At 40.1% G+C, this 17,521-nt stretch overlaps 1 protein-coding gene across 1 annotated transcript in view; it reads left to right on the top strand.

Moving 5' to 3' along the window:
• The first annotated feature begins 2,544 nt into the window (after positions 1 to 2,544).
• LOC131252330 (uncharacterized) overlaps positions 2,545 to 17,521 on the top strand; it is a 30,703-nt gene continuing 15,726 nt past the window's right edge. Inside the window, exons 1-3 of the mRNA XM_058253068.1 lie at positions 2,545 to 2,792; positions 2,934 to 3,056; positions 13,496 to 13,714. Of these exons, the coding sequence (XP_058109051.1) occupies positions 2,634 to 2,792; positions 2,934 to 3,056; positions 13,496 to 13,714 (501 nt within the window). The 5' untranslated portion in view covers positions 2,545 to 2,633. The remainder of the gene's footprint in view (positions 2,793 to 2,933; positions 3,057 to 13,495; positions 13,715 to 17,521) is intronic.

Here is a 17,521-nt window from a genome sequence, read left to right as displayed (position 1 = left end):
TTTTTACTTTAATATATTTTATATATGTGCTTCCGCATGCTTTCTGTTGAGCACGTTAAGACAGATAGAGCCACACACATCGTATGGACAAAGGGTACGTAATATCAGTTATTTGAAATTCAAATCCTTTGAGTGTATTTTTTTTTGGTCTCGGGACAATTTTCCGTAATTAGTAAATGCACTTTCAGACCTGTTGCACCAATCTCATGCCAATAATGCACGTGTCAATGCAGACGACAAAAGAGAAGTATTACGTTGTTCTCATGGGCCGTCAACCGGGCATTTATCTGATGTGGGACGATGTTACGCTGGAGGTCGATGGATTCAGTGGAGGGAGACACCGAGCATTCAAGAATTGGAGGGAAGCGGTTTCCTGCCGGGAGAGTTACTTCGGTGGGACTAGTGCACAGTTGTGGCCTGCCATAGAATCTCATGCGGTTCATGCCGCCTCACATTCAGATGAGGTTGACATCCATCGTTCGTCAACTTCGTCTATCCATCAGACGACCCAGGCCATGGTTTCTAGGGCCATAACGACTGATGATCTTGCCCAACTTGTGGAGAGAGTTTCTGTGGACTTTTGATTGTCATTGTCGTTCTTTTCTTCGCGCTACTTATTATTATTAAATTTTAGCTGTAGAGGTTGTATAACTGAATGAATATTAAAATTTTCTTTTTTGTTTATATATCTTTGATTGTATGCTCTTGCTATGTTTACCTATATAAGAGTTTTATATGGTTCTTATTTTTGATTGCATGGCTTTTTTATTTATCTTTGATTGCATGGTTCTTTTTAATTATATTTTATTGTAGATTTATGATAAAGCCTAAACTTTTTTTTTAAAAATTATTTGATTGTACGGTTTATATCTTTGTGTTGTATGGATTTGCTATCACCATTGAAATGGTCTTGGGGCCCACAGTATTGTGGAGTACGTGTATGTACGACGCAGATTGCGTCCTACCTCGCTCGGATGGTAATCCGTTCTGTGGGGCCCACCGTGATGTAAGTAATTTCCCCGCATCGTTAATCATTCTTATATGATTATTTTAAGGTACGATCTAAAAATTGAGGTAGTTTCAGTGCTTAAGTGGACCATAAAGTGGGGATTGAACGTCCACCATTATGGTGGGCCCCACAAAGCTATGCCCTGACAGATTACCGTCCGTGCGGGGGTAGGACGCAATCCGTGTCTGTGTACGTGCCACAGGTGGAGGGAAAAAACAGATACATCATGGAGGGGCCCACAGCTGACCGCCCAACGGTTGTGGCTTGAAGCAGTGTTCGAGCAATCCTGGGATGTCATGTGCCTGGCCAAACAGATGGATTTTTAAATTCTGAGGGATTGTTGCAATCCCACGGCTAACCAAACAAGCCAGACGTCCCTAATCCCGGGGTATAGCCCACATCCTACAGACGTCCCAAACAGACCGTCCAATTCCATCCCGGAATTGGTCCATCCCATGGGATTCCCAGCAATCCACACCACAATCATTACCCCCCGCCCCCTTCCCCCGGGATAACATGGGATTTGCCCGGCCAAACCGGCCCTAAGCGTAAGCGTACTTGGGTCCACTTTTAGAAGAAAACAGTGGTGAGTGAACGCCGGTCATTAAAACTTCTCGTGGCCCACTGTAACGTTTATTTGCCATTCAACCTGTTGTTGATATCTCATAGACCCACGCGTTGGGAAAACTAAAATATCAGAATCATCCAAAACTTTTGTGGCCGCAGGTAATTTTTAACGGTGGGCGTTCAATCGCTGTTTCCTTTGGTGGGGTCCAAATGAGATTTGGATCTGCCTCGTTTTTGGGCCCACGATATAAAATGATCCGGAAAAAATGACGGCGTGGATAAAACACATACATCACGGTGGGGTCCGTAGAGCACCATCCAGGTCCGTAGAGAACCATCCGGTAGCTACTGGCTACTGACCGCGTCAGCAGGCAATCCAGGTCTCGGAGGAACTCCTGCAACAGCGGCGCGGATTGGAAACTGACAATGTCAGTAGCCAAATTGCTACTGAAGTGACGTCACCACGTTATGTGGACCCCACCATGATGCATGTGTTGTATCCATACCGTCCAAACATTTTTAGAGATCGTTTTATGGCATTAAAAATAGAACGAGATAGATCTAAATTTCAAGTGGACCCACCACAGAAGACCGTGGGAGCCGTATCACTGACCGTTGAAATATTCATTGAACCCACAGTGATGAATTTTTGAGATCCATCCTATTCATAAGTTAACATAGAGATAGATTGAAGTGAAAACAAAAATGCCAGCTTCATGGGAAACTACTGTGGCCCCTAAGAAGTTTTGAACGGTGGATGTCACTGTCCCCACTATTTTCCATGGTGGGGTCCACTTGAGTTTTAGAGCTATTTCATTTTCTCTGTAATGCCATAAAACGATCTCTAAAACTGATTGTACGGTATGGATACAACACATACATCATGGTGGGGTCCACAGATTTGGTTACGTCACTTCAGTGGCGATTTGGCTACTGACCTTGTAAGTATCCAATCCGCGCCTCTGCAACAGGATCCGTACAGGTAATTCGCGGTACACGCAGAGACTTGTTTTCTTCTCTCAAAAAAGACGAGGAAACAGAGTAGAGAGAGAGAGAGATGAAGAAGTACGGTCTGCAGCTGAGGGCTCCACCGGCGCAACAGAAGAAGCAGCCGCAGCAGACGCGACCTCCTCCCGCTGCCTTCCTCGACGACGATGACGATGACGTTGAGAGAGAGATCGCTCGCCATGCAACCAAGAACAAGGCCCTCAAAGATGTAACTTTTTCACCTCTACCCCCTCTCTCTATTTCAGTATTTCTCCATCTTCCATGGTTTGGATGCCCTATGCCATTCTCATCACTGCAATTTTTTCCATGCATTTTCTCTTATCTTACGGCCCCTCTCTATACATTCCAGATCGAGAACCAGCACAAGAAAGCATTGGAAGAGGATCCTTCTGTCTTCGACTACGATGGTGTCTATGACGACATGAAACAGAAGATTGCCCGCCCTCTTGCCCAAGACCGACAAGAGAGAAAGGTATTGGCGACACTCGTTTTCAAGTGCTAGTGAAAACAATGCTTTGGAATGAACATATATAACTTTTTTTTAATAATATTTATTAATTGATATTTATCGGTCGGTTGGAACTTTTGAACCGCTTCTTTGAATTTCCATATAAATGTTGTGGGGGATTATTTCCTTCTACGAGGACAAGGCTTAGCTGATGCACTGAATTAGTGGACCGCATCTTGGATGATTACTGAATTCGTTTATTGTAATCAACCTATGTGATAGACTATTTGATAGCGCTTGATTGTTATCAACCTATGTAATAGTCTATTACATCACTACTCTGGTTTTGGGAGAAGAAACGAGATGGGGGATGCTGTCCTCGATTTTGCTATGGTATACAATCTAGCTCTAGGAAACACATACTTTAAAAAGAGAGACGGACATTAAATAATTTTCAAAAGTTAATCATGTACAAGCCAAATAGGTTTCTTTCTACTTAGGAGATTAGAATGATCAATATATAATGATTGAACAGTTACCCTAGGAGAGCGCCTAATTGTGGAACATAGGTCAGTGGTTATGAGTGTCTACATTAAGGACCTATTTGGATTCATGGAAAGTATGGGAAATAAAATAGTGTTTCCCATGAAACTCACTTTTCTTTGTTTGTTAAGCCTTTCTTTGTGGGAATTTGTGAAAAATACCATTTCCCACTTTCTATCTTTGTAGGAAAATAAATGAACTTATTTTTCCACCTCCACCCCTAAGAAATGCATTTTCCCATGGTGGAAGGACAATTGGTTTCTCAAGGGTTAAGGCCCAAATGCACTACTATCCATGTTCAGTCGTGTCACATGTGCTAAATGAGATGTTGTCCATCTTCAGTCATGCCCCACACATTCCATTATGCCACATGTGCCACATCCATCTTATCTTATGCCTCACATGTGTAAAGAGCCTCCAATGTGCTAATGTGCCACATATGTCACCATCCATCTTCTCTTTCACCCCACATGTACCACCATTTATCTTACTTGTGTTGTGCCCCACATGCACCAATGTGCCACACATGCCATTGTCTATCTTCAATTCTCCAAATATGCCATGTGCCAATGGTGCCAATGTGTACAAGTGTCATCATCTAGCCTTAGTGCCCACATGTCAAATGTGCCAATGCATGTCTTGTGCTACATGTGCCACTGTACAACTTCAACAATTTCACATGTACCGTGTGTGCCACAATTCAACTTCAAGTGCCCACATATACCGTGTATGCCAAATGTGTTACTATTCATCTCTAAGCATCCCACATGCATCACATGTGCTAATCTAGCACATGCTAGTGACTACCTAAAATCCTTTGTAGAAAAGTTTTTTGTTTTGCCAAACAACAAACATGAAAATTGATTCTAAATATCTGTGAAAATCTTGTTAAAAAACAAATGAGGAAAACAATATTTCCTTTCCCATAGTTTCTTGGAAATAAGGTTTCCTAAGAAATACTATTTCCTTTCTCATGCTTTTCACAAATCCAAACAGGCCCTAAGAGATGTAGGAAATAGAGTGAAATTAATAAGTGTCCAAAAACTAGGTGGGGGAATTTAAAAGGAGAGAATGATGTTTTTCAGAATAAATTGGTCAAAGAAGGAAAGTGGAATGTTGAGGAAGAAGTAAATGTTATGTGGAATGAAATGGCCGAGTTCATTAGGAAAGTTGCAAAAGATGTTTTAGAAGTATTTAGAGGAAAAAAAAAACCAATCATATAATCACGTTTCAAGGCCTGGCAAGGGACTAGAAATGATGAAAATTTTGAATAATATAGAAATGCCAAAAAGATTGATAAGAAAATAGTGAGGCTAAACTTATGACTTATAATGATCTTTACAATGGTTTATGTATAAGCGAAGGCGAGAAGGATGTTGAAAAGACATCTTCAAATTCTTGGGGTGATTAAGAGTGATAATTCGAGTGTACTATTAAAGGACAATGAGATCACGGAAAGATGGGGAAGCTACTTTTTACAACTTGTTAAATGACAACCACATTGAGAGCATAGGGATAGGAGGAGCCGTAAACTCCATGGCGTTGGAGACCGTAGATACCTTTGTAGGATTAGGATATATGAAGTGAAAGAAGCTTCGAGAAAAATGAAAAAAGGAAAAGCCCTCGGCAAATGGTATATTGATGGAGGTTTGGAAGTGTATAGGAGTTACTGAGTTATTTTTGGTTGACAAAGTTGTTCAACAAGATTATAAGATAAAAAATGCTAGGTGAATGGAGGAAAAGTACCGTGATATCTATTGATAAGAATAAAGGAGACATACAAAGATGCACTAACTATCGTGGGATTAAACTTATGACTTATGAGCCATACTATGAAACTCTGGGAGAGTGATCGAGCAAAGATTAAGGCATGAGCAAAATGTATCGGAACATCAAATTGATTTCATAGTTGAGAAGTCTACCATTGAAGCTATTTTCCTACCTGAACAATTGATGGAGAAATATAGGGAGAGAAGGAAGGATCTCTACATGGTCTTTATTGAATTAGAGAAAGCATATGATAGGGTTCTTAGAGAGTTAATTTGGTGGGTGTTGGGAAAGAAATGAGTTTTAAGAGAATATATTGACATGATTAAGGAAATTTATGTGGTAGCATTAACAAATGTGTGACCACTATTGGAGAGACAAATGAGTTCCTAATTACTCTAGGCTTGCACCAAGGGTTGGCATTGAGCTTGTACCTTTTCGCATTAGTTATGGACGAGTTGATGAGGCATTTGCAGGAAGAGATCCCATGGTGTATGTTGTGTGTAAATGGCATAGTATTGATTGACAAGATGAGGGAGGGGTAAACACAAAGCTAGATTTATGGAGGAGTGCTTTAGAATCTCAAGGATTGAAAATTAGTCGGATTAAGATAGTATATGAAGTGTAATTTTAGTAACAATAGGAGTGGTAATGAGGAATAATTTAAGATTGCTGACCTATAAGTTTCCTAAAATGACCACTTACGATATCTTGGTTTGATAGTTCTTGAGTAGAGAGATTGAGAAGGATGTTGCCCATGGAATTCAAGAGGGGTCAAAGAAATGGGGATGTGCCTTCGGAGTTATATTTGATCATCGTGCACCACTCAATTTGTAAAAAAGGGAAAATTTATAGGATGACTATAAGATTATCTATTCTTTACAAGACAAAATGTTGGGCAGTTAAGGAACAACATGTTTATAGGATGAGTGTAGCTGAAATGATCATGTTGAGATGGATGAGTGGCAAGACAAGGGAGGATATAATTGGAAATGAATGCATTTGAGGGAACTTAGGAGCAGCACCAATAGGTAATAAGATGAGGGAAAGTAGATTCAGATGGTTTGATCATGTGCAACAAAGATCAAGAGCTGCGCTGGTTAGGAGTTGGTGGAAGTTGAAGGCTCTGAGAGGGCAAGGGGAAGGCCCAAAAGGATGTGGCTGTAGGTAGTAAGAAAACAGCTATGGCCCTTGATAGAGTGGAATGGAGGAATAGGATTCATGCAACTGACCCTATTAATTGGGTTAAGGCTTAGATGATGATGATGGTCTTGGATAATTGATAACCCTAGACTCTTGCCTGTTAGAAGTTCATAACTATTTGATTGATCGCCCGTTTTTGGATGGTCAAGAAAATTTTAGAGCAATTTTCGAGTATAAATGTCTATAAATCAAGTTAACTACAAGACTACAACCAATCACCCCAAATTTCAACTATCAGCAGCTCATTTACCTTGGTCTCGTATGAGCAAGTTCAAAGAACTCAATACCCAACATAGAATCGACACTTGATCATCATCATCATCATCTAAGAGGCTGAGTGTTATCCCAATTAATGGGGGTCGGCTGCATGATCCTGTTCCCTTGTTCCACTCTATCAATAGTTGAACTCGATGAATGCACATGAAAGGTCGATGGAACTAAAACAAAAGAACAAGTATCAAATTGGAAATGTACCTTCTTGGATGATCAAACTAATAAATCACACCATAGTTGAGTGCACGGAGATGAGCTAAAGAAACACATGCTAGGATAAATTGAGCAATGTGGTTGTTGGAGGAATGCATCTAAAATGAGCTACACATTCTTTGATTGGAGCACACATCTTAGAGCAACACATGCTAAAAACCTCAAATAAACTTTTTATACAAAGCATTATTCATGTCCATGATCATGCATATGGCTTTAGATTTATAACCTTCACGTCCATGATCATGCATATGGCTCTAGATTTATAACCTTGTATGTTAATCGTCATTTCATATTAAAGCGCCAATTGAGACTAATTTCGAAGTATTTAAGAGTGTTTGATGAAAAGATCATCACATACACTCTAAATATTATGCATTCAATTTGAAAGTAGTTGTATTAATTCAATCAGACAACGCATAACTTTTGACCTTATACAAAGGAAACCTATTATGTGCACTTTTTTTTTTGAGATGTTATGATTTAAAAGTGTGTATTAAGGTCTTTTTTAACAATCTCTGAAGTTCCATTGAAAAGTTCAACCATTTTCCCCACGTTTCCCAAAAAGTGTGATAAATTACCTGATACAAATGATATATCCCGTGCGATAACCGATACGCATTTGTATCCCAAGGATGCGATACGTGACGTGATACCGATATTTTGAACATTGCATGCAACTTTGTGCATCTCCTTCGTTCTTGTAAATAGGTATTACAATGTTTCTCTACCACTCATTTTGCAGTTTGCCTACAAAATTTTATTGAGAAAACTAGGTAGCAAAACTAGTCTATTCATGCGCAACAACCTCCACAGTTTTTTAGGCATATCGACTTTGCCAGCATCCTTTCTTTTTCATTATCCTTATTGAAGTTACCTTTTTTTTGTCGACTTGAATTCTAAGTCAATACACATGTGATCCCCCGACCCCAAATTTTGAGACCTCTCCTAATTCTATTTCCATTGTTACATCTTCATTCAACAACCTCTAAAAGTAGCGCTAACCATCAAGAACATTTGATCCTTATCATTGATGTTTCTAATGTGGTTTGTCTCTACTTTTCCTCTCTTTGACTTTGTCAGTTTGTAGATTTCTCTCTCCTTATCTAATGCTTAAGCTGTTGTACATTCTCCATCAATCCTGTATTAGGTTTTTCGTCGCTTTATGATCAAGACTAGTGAACGCTAAGGTGGGCCACATTTGAAATAAGTTGCGACAACTATGTAAGAGCATCAAACTTGTGGGACCCCACTGAGACCAACTTAGAGGTTAGGAGATTGGAGAGCCACATCAATTGTGTTTTGTTTTAAGAAGGGTAGGTGGATGTTTTGCTATTACCAAACACTTGTATGGCTGGTCTCCTTGGATGCGTCCACATGCACCACCAACTTAACATGTGTGTGGGATCCAAGCCATTCCTCAAGTGGGTCCCAACCTAAACATATCTTGGCCCAAGAATCATTCTTGTTCACTCACCAAGTGGGCTATAGTCAAGGTGTTCCATAACGGTAACAGTGGCTGTAACGGCCATTGCTGTTATCGTTATGATACGGGCCTACAACCTTTTTTATTTCTTTTGAAAAAAATCTGTTTCGAAACCGATACGGGGCCATTACGGACCGTTACGAGGATGTTACTAACAATTTTTTCTATAATGGCCATCATAACCGTTTTGGTCCCGTAACGCGTAACGGTTATGGCTGTTACTGTTACGTAATGGCCGTTACGTAACTGTTTTTGAATACCTTGGCCGTAGCGTGGATGGTTAAAAAAATTAGCCATGTTTATTTCATCTGCTCATTTTTTGCACTATGGCCTTAACGAATGAGTGGAGCATTTTGATCTTTGGAGCAAGGCATCTAAATGGTAACACCCACATGGTGGGTTGCTTGGATGTTCTAAACGTGTGCTATGTTGGCATATGTATGGGATTAGAAACCTCATCAAACAAAGGTGAGCATCAAGCATTTTTTTTTTTTTTTTTGAGAAATAACAAATTTATTAAAAACCACACTGAACTAGCCGAAAAAGAATATGACAAAGAAAAAGAAATTACAATCCCCAAAGAGCATCAAGAATAAAGGCGTTGGGATCCTTGAAACCAGAAACTTAATCACTAAAGACTTCGCCTTGCAAGTAATCCAACCTTACAGCTCCGACTCAAAACAACAACTATTTCTCTCTCCCCAAATGGCCCATAGGGATGCCATAGCTACCAAGCGGCATACCACTTTACCATATTTTCCGATGCCGCTACCATGCCATGATGCCAAGAAGGACAGAAAGGAGCACAACATAACCCAACTGACATTAAGAGTCAATAAAAAAGCATCCTAAATCTTCCTTGAAAAAAAGCATTAAATAAATAAATGATGCACTGGCCTGACATCCCCCTTACACAATAAGCAAATATTTGGGAGCACCAGTCCTCTTTTATGAAGATTATCCATTGTTAGCACCCTTTTTTTTTGAAAGATGATAAATTTATTCATTGAAGGCCAGAGCCAAAAATACAGAAAACTAAGAACCGAGAAAAAGAAAATTACAACTCAAGCCAACTGATTGCGAATCGGGAAATAATTTTAGATATAATCGCCTAATCCATTATATGTGATTTTGCCCTTTTGAAGACCTCCAATACCTCCCCTTACTGATTCCTAAAGCAACGATCATTTCTTTCTAACCATATGAACCATAAGCCCACGACTAAACACAAATGCCACACTTTTTTCCCTATCGTCCCATTACCTCTATCATTCCATGCCAACATGAACTGGTTAATAGAGCTTGGCGCCACCTGTGCAACCCCGAACAAATCAAAGAAGCAATCCCAAAACCTTTTTGCGAATGAACAATGTATGAAAATGTGATCCACCCAAGAAAAGCTTGGCACCTAATTTTTGCCCACCAACCAACAAAAGCCGCCATCTTCATCGGAGCATCATACCTTCAAAAACTGTAGTTGTGGCAAGAGGGTTAGGGGGAAGAGGTGATAAGCCTATGAAAGGACTGAATCAAGAAACTTCCCGAGCCAAGACCTCTCCAAACCATAGAGTCCGTCTCTGATTCAGTTCACTTGACACTTTTCAGTCTATCCAGAAGAGCAATGAACGTCTCCACTTCATTATTTGAAAGGCCTCTATGACAAGGAGACACCACACTATCTCCTCTCCAGATCTAGTGAAATAGCTAGCCATTGAAATGTCCTTATCTGGAGCCAAAAGCCCTAGGTTCGGGAAGGCTTCCTTGAGTAAGCAATCCTCGATTCATAAGTCCTCCCAAAAGCGTATGCAAGTACCGCCCCCCAGCAAAAAAGAAACAACTTCTTTAAATTTTATAGCAATTGAGAAAATCGCTTTCCATAAACCTGAAGCTTTATAACGTGAAGAGTCTTTAATCCATCATCCCTCCCGGTTCGGTACCATATTTTTAGCCAAAGCCTCCCTCCATAAGCTATTTTCCTCCGTAGCAAATCTCCATAACCACTTACCCAACAAAGCATCATTCATATGCTCTAGGACCAGCAACCCAGCACCGCTTCCAACAATGGCTTGCACACATCTTTCCGTTTCAAAAGATGGAACTTCTTCCTGGACTCATTCCCACTCCTAAGGAAGTCGCGCTTGAGCTTTTCGAGCTTATCCAACACCGATTTGGGACATTTAAATAATGACGTAAAATAGAGAGGCATATTGGAAAAGACTACTTTGATCAAAGTTAAGCGATCTACCGAGGATAGATGCTGGCTCTTCCAAGCTGATAGTTTTCTCTCTATTCTTTTAACAACTGGGTCCCAAAAATGTCTAGGCGGGTTTCCGATGCACAAGGGCAGCCCAAGATATGAAGAAGGAAAAGATCCCACTTCACATCCAAAAATATCCGTATGCTGACAAACCTCCTCCAACATATGAACTCCAAGCAATTCACATTGGAAGTGGATTGCGTCCTGCCCCCGCTTGGACACAATAAATGCTTAATGCGTCTAGGCAGGGGCTCTGTGGGGCCCTTTGCGATGTATGGGTTTTATCCACGCATCCATCCATTTTTTTAGATCATTTTAGGGTATGAGTCTAAAAATTAGGTAGGTCCAATGCTCAAGTGGTTTGCAATAGGAAGTAACGACGATAATGAAACTCACTGTTGAAACCTTCCTAGGGGCCTCCGTGATGTTTATTTTCCATCCAACCTGTTCATAAGGTCATATAGACCTGGATGAAGGGAAAATACAAATATCAGATTGATCCAAAACTTTTGCCGCTCGCAAGAAGTTTTTAATGGTGGGAATTCAATCCCCACTGTGGTTCACTGAGCCTTGGATCTGCCTCATTTTTGGGTTCATATCTGAAAATGATCTAGAAAAATGGATGGATGACATAGATAAAAACGCATACATCACGGTGGGCCCCATAAAGCCCTGCTTGGACGGATTATCATCCAGGCAGGGGCAGGACGCAATCTGCTTCAATTCATGTTTTGAGGTATTCACCTTTAAGCTCGAAACATTTAATAATTTTCCTTAAATTTTCAATCATTTCTTCTTTGCTTCGCAAAATAGAATTGTATTGTCCGCAAATTGGAGATGAGTGCCTGACTCTGAAAGTTTGAAACCTCGAATAAAACCCATTTCCTGACCTTTCATAGGCATCTTACCAAGAGCTTCGACAACTACAAACAAAAAGGTGGATAAAGGATCGCCTTGCCATGACCCTTTAGAAACCTTGAAGTACCCTTTTGGGGATACGTTAACCTATACTGAAAAGGAGGTTGAACTCACGCATTCTTGAATCCATGATCTCCATCTCCGACTGCATCCCAACCGACCCAGCATATAGTTTAGAAAATACCAGTCCATGTGATCATAAGCTTTTTTTATATCAAGATTGCAAACCACCCAAACTTTGCCTTCTTTAAATATCGAGTTGATACATTCATGCGCTAACAACACACAATCCATAATCTGGCGTCTGACCACAAATGCACTCTGATTATTAGAAATGATAGATGAGAGAACATCTTGAAATCTGGATGCAAGAATCTTCACTATGATCATGTATGAGCTCCCCAGCGGATTGATAGCCTTGAAATCTTTCAAATTTTCTGCACCTTCAATTTTGGGGATAAGTGCTATAAATGTAGACCCCAACTCCTTGGATAGCCTGCCCCGATCAAAGAATCTTTCACAAAGGCTACCACATCATTCTTGACCTCGCTCCAAAAACCTGAAAAAAGCCAATGGAAACCATCTGGCCCTGGGGCCTTGTCTCTACCCAGCAAAACCACTAAGCCGCCACTTCCTCTTCCGACACTTGCCTTTGAAGAGCATGTACTCTAGACTCTGATTAGGAGGTGAAGTCCGGATTGTCTTAAAATGGCCACACCAAATCTTCACTGGTCAGCAGATTCTTTAAAAAATCAACAATGTGACCACAAATTCCCCCCCTTATCTGTCAGCCGGCTGCCATTCACCACCAGACTACCTATATGGTTGATCCTTGCTCTCACATTGGCCATGATGTAGGAGAATTTGGTATTCTTATCTCCTTCTTGGAGCCAAATTGTGCGGGATCTTTGTCTCCATTTTCTCTTCTTCCTTAGCTCTCTTTGCATACTGGAGTGCCAAATCTGATCTTCTCTCTCTCTCTCTCTCTCTCTCTCTCTCTCTCTCTCTCTCTCTCCTTTTTTTTCTCCTCAGCTGGCCTAAGTTCTGAATTTCTGAGAGAATCACAGTCAGATTCTTCCTCTCTACATCAAGCATCTTGATTGTTTTATACTTTGCCTCATTGAATGCTTTCTTTGCTTCCTTTTTATAGTTTTGGATGTTTTTGAAGTTATCCATATTTATACTTCTCTTCCCCCGATGATTCTACCTCTCTAATACATGTCATATGTCATGCATGTTATATATATATATATATATATTTATTGGAAATAAAATTTATCAAAGACCCCAAAGGGGGAAAGAAGATACAAGATCGATCAAGGCCATGGATCTATATTATGTACATTTTCTCTATATTGGTTGATTCCCCTTTCATGAATCATCATCATCATCATTGGTGGTCCTAGCTATTTGGGTTGGCTTTATGTATCCTGTTTCATGAATTATTGTTCTACAATCAGCTGCCTACTTGATATCAAACACTCCTTTAAGTGGGCTTGGGACAGGTTAGCACATCACTTCCAGGCAGAATTTCCATAAATATTTCAGAGAATACAGGAAATATTACTCTCTCATTGCGAATAGTGGATAAATGATTTATCTCAGACAAGCAGAACAGTTCATTTATGGTTTTAACTTGGAAATTGTCTCCGTTATCATGTCATTGCATCTCTTCCCAAACAATCATGCTAAAATGGGATTAAGGTTATCTGTAAAATAGTATGTTAATTTCCCAGTATCTGCAGATTGGGATGTTTTAACTGATATATTGATTCTAATAGGGATGTTGGTTTCCTGTTGCAGCCTAAATACATACAGAAACTGATGGAAAAAGCTAAAGAACGTGAACGGGAACATGAGGTTATATATGAGCGGAAACTTGCAAAAGAAAGAAGCAAGGACGACCACCTCTTTGTAGACAAGGAAAAGTTTGTTACAAGTGCTTACAAAAAGAAACTTGCTGAGCAGGCAAAATGGTTAGAGGAGGAACGACTGCGTCAACTTCATGAGGAAAAAAATGATGTATGTTTGCAGCATATTCCCTTTATGATTGCTTGGTTTTATTTCACATCTCACACATTCTTTCGTGGATTTATTGAATACATTTGGATGGACTCATGCAATCTGTATGTATGTATGCATGGGGAACTACTATGTTATTTTTTCATAGTTTATTGGATAATTTTCTTACAAGTCCTATAGTTTGTTAGAGGTTCAAGGTATTCACAAATGTGTAAGGTCAATGTGTGATATATTTCCATTCACACAGAAGAATGGAAAACAGCACAGTTTCGCTGAAGTTTTATATACCTTTCCGTTGAATGCAAAAAATCACTTTGTGGTGAGTAAAATAACTCCGCGGTCATATAACAAGACCAGGTGTTCATATTAATGGAAACAAACTAAGCATTTCCTCATAAAGCAACTGTTTTGTTTACCTTTAAAATGACCATATGGTAATGGTTAAAATGATCATATTTTGTATTGAGCCTGCAGTTTTGACCAAAACGATCGAACTTTCAAATAAATGATCTACGTAATACAAAAATTCCGCGCAGTCACATATAAATCGATACCTTTTATACTAAGCATTTACAGTTACCATAAACAAGGATAATTATCTTTCCAATAATAACTTTGTGGTGTTTAAAAAGTAGTGGGGAATCATCCACCCATGAGAATGATAAATGTCCACACAAGTGCCATCCCTGCATGGCCAAGAATGTCGGAAGTTACATAACTATTCCGTGAGAAATTGTACTTAGGGTGCTCATTCCCATCTACTTTCTTCTTTAAAAATTCCTGCTGCAGTTGCTCTCAAAATTGAGAGGCTTCAAGAAGTTTTTTATGGGAAGGAAGGTAATAAGTTTCTTATCAATTGGAATTAAGTCCAGAAACCTGCAAGGGAGGGGTCCTTGGGATTGGAATGTAAGTGCAAAAAATTGGGCACTATTGAGCAAATGGTGGTAGAGATTTGTGGAAGAGCTGGAAGTGCTATGAAGAAATGTAATATGTGGAAAATATGGCACATCGTACGGGGAGATGGTTTCCAGGTATTGGGGCCCATTGGTGTGGAAGGAAATTAGTGAAGTGCACAAACGATATGAAAGTCATATTAGGTGCACATCAAATATTTGTTGGGAATTTATTTAGAAATGGCATATGTGTCGTGGTTGGTAAAGGCAATAGATTTCGTTATTGGAGGGATGCTTGGTCAGGTGACAAATCTGTAGAGTCGTTCTCTCAGCTCTATATGAGCTTGCTATTGATAAGGAGGAAAAGGTTCAGGAATGTTATGACTTATGAGGTGGTGGGGGGAGCTATAGTTTGGAATGCTAGGATGAGGAGAAATTTATCTGATGCAGAATTGAGGATGCTTGCAAATCTCTTTACAAATTGAGTGAGATGGGTATCAACACCCATTAGACGATTCTAAAATGTGGAAATGGTGTGCTATGGCAAGTTCTTTTTGATATTGATGGCCCATCATGGCACAAGATCCTTTGGCTATTTTAGGAAAGAGAAAGATGGCTTTCCCCACCATGTGTATCATGTATGTGAATGATGCGGAGTCGGTGGACCACCTATTCTTATATTGTACAGTACCTGGAGAGGTTTGGAATTTCTTCCTCTCTTGATGAGGGGTTGCTTGTGAACATGGAGGAATGGTCAGAAGGTCTATTTAAGGGTTGTAAGGAATCACTTAAATATGTGCTTTGGGATCTTACGGGAGGTTTGGAAGGAGAGATGCTAGAATTTTTGAGATCGCGCATCATTGATTGAAGCTATATAACCTTTCCAAAAAAAGAAGAAGATTGAAGCTATAAAAAGAAGGATTCTTTTTTTTTTTTTTTTTTCTTTTCTTTCTTTTTTGAAACATATAAAAAAGAAGGATTCTCTATTTAAGGGCTGTGAGGAATCACTTAAATATGTGCTTCTTTGGGATCTTATGGGGAGTTTGGAAGGAGAGATGCTAGAATTTTGAGATCGGGCATCATTGATTAAAGCTACATTACCTTCTAAAAAAAATGATTGAAGCTATGAAAAGAAGGATTCCCTACTTAAGGGCTGTAAGGAAATGCTTAAATATGTGCTTCTTTGGGATCTTATGGGGGGTTTGGAAGGAGAGAAATGCTAGAATTTTTGAGATCGTGCATCATCGATTGAAGCTATATTACCTTTCCTAAAAAAGAAAAAAAAACAATTGAAGCTATCAAAAGAAGGATTCTCTATATGATAATCAATTGGGCGCTCATGGAATTCTGGCAATGTTCCAAGGCAAACCTTTTGGGGAACTGGGAATGCTTGTTGATGTGTGGAATAACCATATAATCCTAGTTGTTTTTGTATTGTTTTCATCCCATGTGTCGTTATGGCTATCTTAATGCATGAGTGTGAGAGGGTCATTATTTTGGGTCAGGTCTTACCTTATAAGGTTTTTCACTATCAATAAAATCACCAATTTTCCAAGGAAAAAACACACAGTGGAGTGTCTCTGATTTCAGTTAGGATTTGGGCCCAACTTTCGAAGGTAGTCAACCTGGGCTGCAAAACATTTTTCAGGCCTTCAAAGATCAAGACAGGGCATGACAAGGGATTGACACTAGAATCCCTGCATCTATAGGTGGTAATTACTATGACTGCAGATGCAGCTTAGGTTAGGCACAGAGTCGATAGGGGAAGAGTGGTCAGAGTATGACCGAAAAGGGGGATAGGTTGCGAGAGTGCCTTTGAAAATGAAGATGTTATTCACTATCAATAAAATCACCAAATTTCCCACCAAAAAAAAAAAAAAAAACCACGGAGGAGTGTCTCTGATTTCAGTTAGGATTTGGGCCCAACTTTCAAAGGTAGTCACCTGGGCTGGAAAACATTTTTCAGGCCTTCAAAGATTGAGACAGGGCATGGCAAAGGATTGACACTAGAATCCCTGCATTTATAGGTGGTAATTACTATGACTGCATCTTTGCTAACAAAATACGATCGATCTTCCTCTCAGCGGCAGCTGGTTCGCATGGTCAAATAACCAGCAGAATCTTGTCATGTCTTGGCTGGATTGATTCCTCATTTCATTTGATTGAGAGACCCACTTTCTGGGGCTAGTTAATTATCCCACACCAACTAATGACCATGTTCCAATATGTCTGGAATTGGCTGGCATCTCTACCAGTCCTATTCCTATCAGGTTTCAGAATTGGTGGGTTGAGTAGGAAGGCTTCATTGAGATGATTGCTTCTTGGTGGGATGAATATCATGGGCTGGTTTTGGGTGTCTGAAGAATCTTCATTTCATCAAAGGTGAGGGATTGGTATAACATGGGGCAGATATGGTTAAAAAGAGGAAATTCTCATTACAATTAGAGCTGTACACGAACCGAGTTAGCTCAGTTAACTCGCTCGACTCGACTAGAAAAAGCTCGATTCGACTCGGTTTGAAACTGAGTTCGAGCTGATTTTTTGAGCTCGAAAAAATTTCGAGCTGAGTTCAAGCTGGCCCGAGCTCAACTTGACTTAGATCAGTGCATAACTCAAACTCAGCTTAAATCGGTTTGACTTGGCATGGCTCAGCTCAGTACATTTGATATAAATACCCACCTAAAAAAAACCTACCCCTCTCTCACATTAACCCAGCCGCCTGAACGAACCCTCTCCCCTCCGGTCCTCTCTCTCTCTCTCTCTCTCTCTCTCTCTCTCTCTCTCTCTCTCTCTGCCTGAGCAGCCCTCCTGTGTCCGTCAGTCTTTGCTCACCCCTGCCCTGCTAGTTCGGTCGTTCGTTGCTGTCGTCTCTGCTCGCCCTTGCCAGGCTCGTCTGTCGCTGCCGTGCTTTGCT

Source organism: Magnolia sinica, chromosome 1 (assembly GCF_029962835.1).
Source record: "Magnolia sinica isolate HGM2019 chromosome 1, MsV1, whole genome shotgun sequence".
Taxonomy (NCBI): domain Eukaryota; kingdom Viridiplantae; phylum Streptophyta; class Magnoliopsida; order Magnoliales; family Magnoliaceae; genus Magnolia; species Magnolia sinica.
Note: the sequence above shows the minus strand (reverse complement) of the source record. Positions and strands in the feature narration are given on the sequence as shown.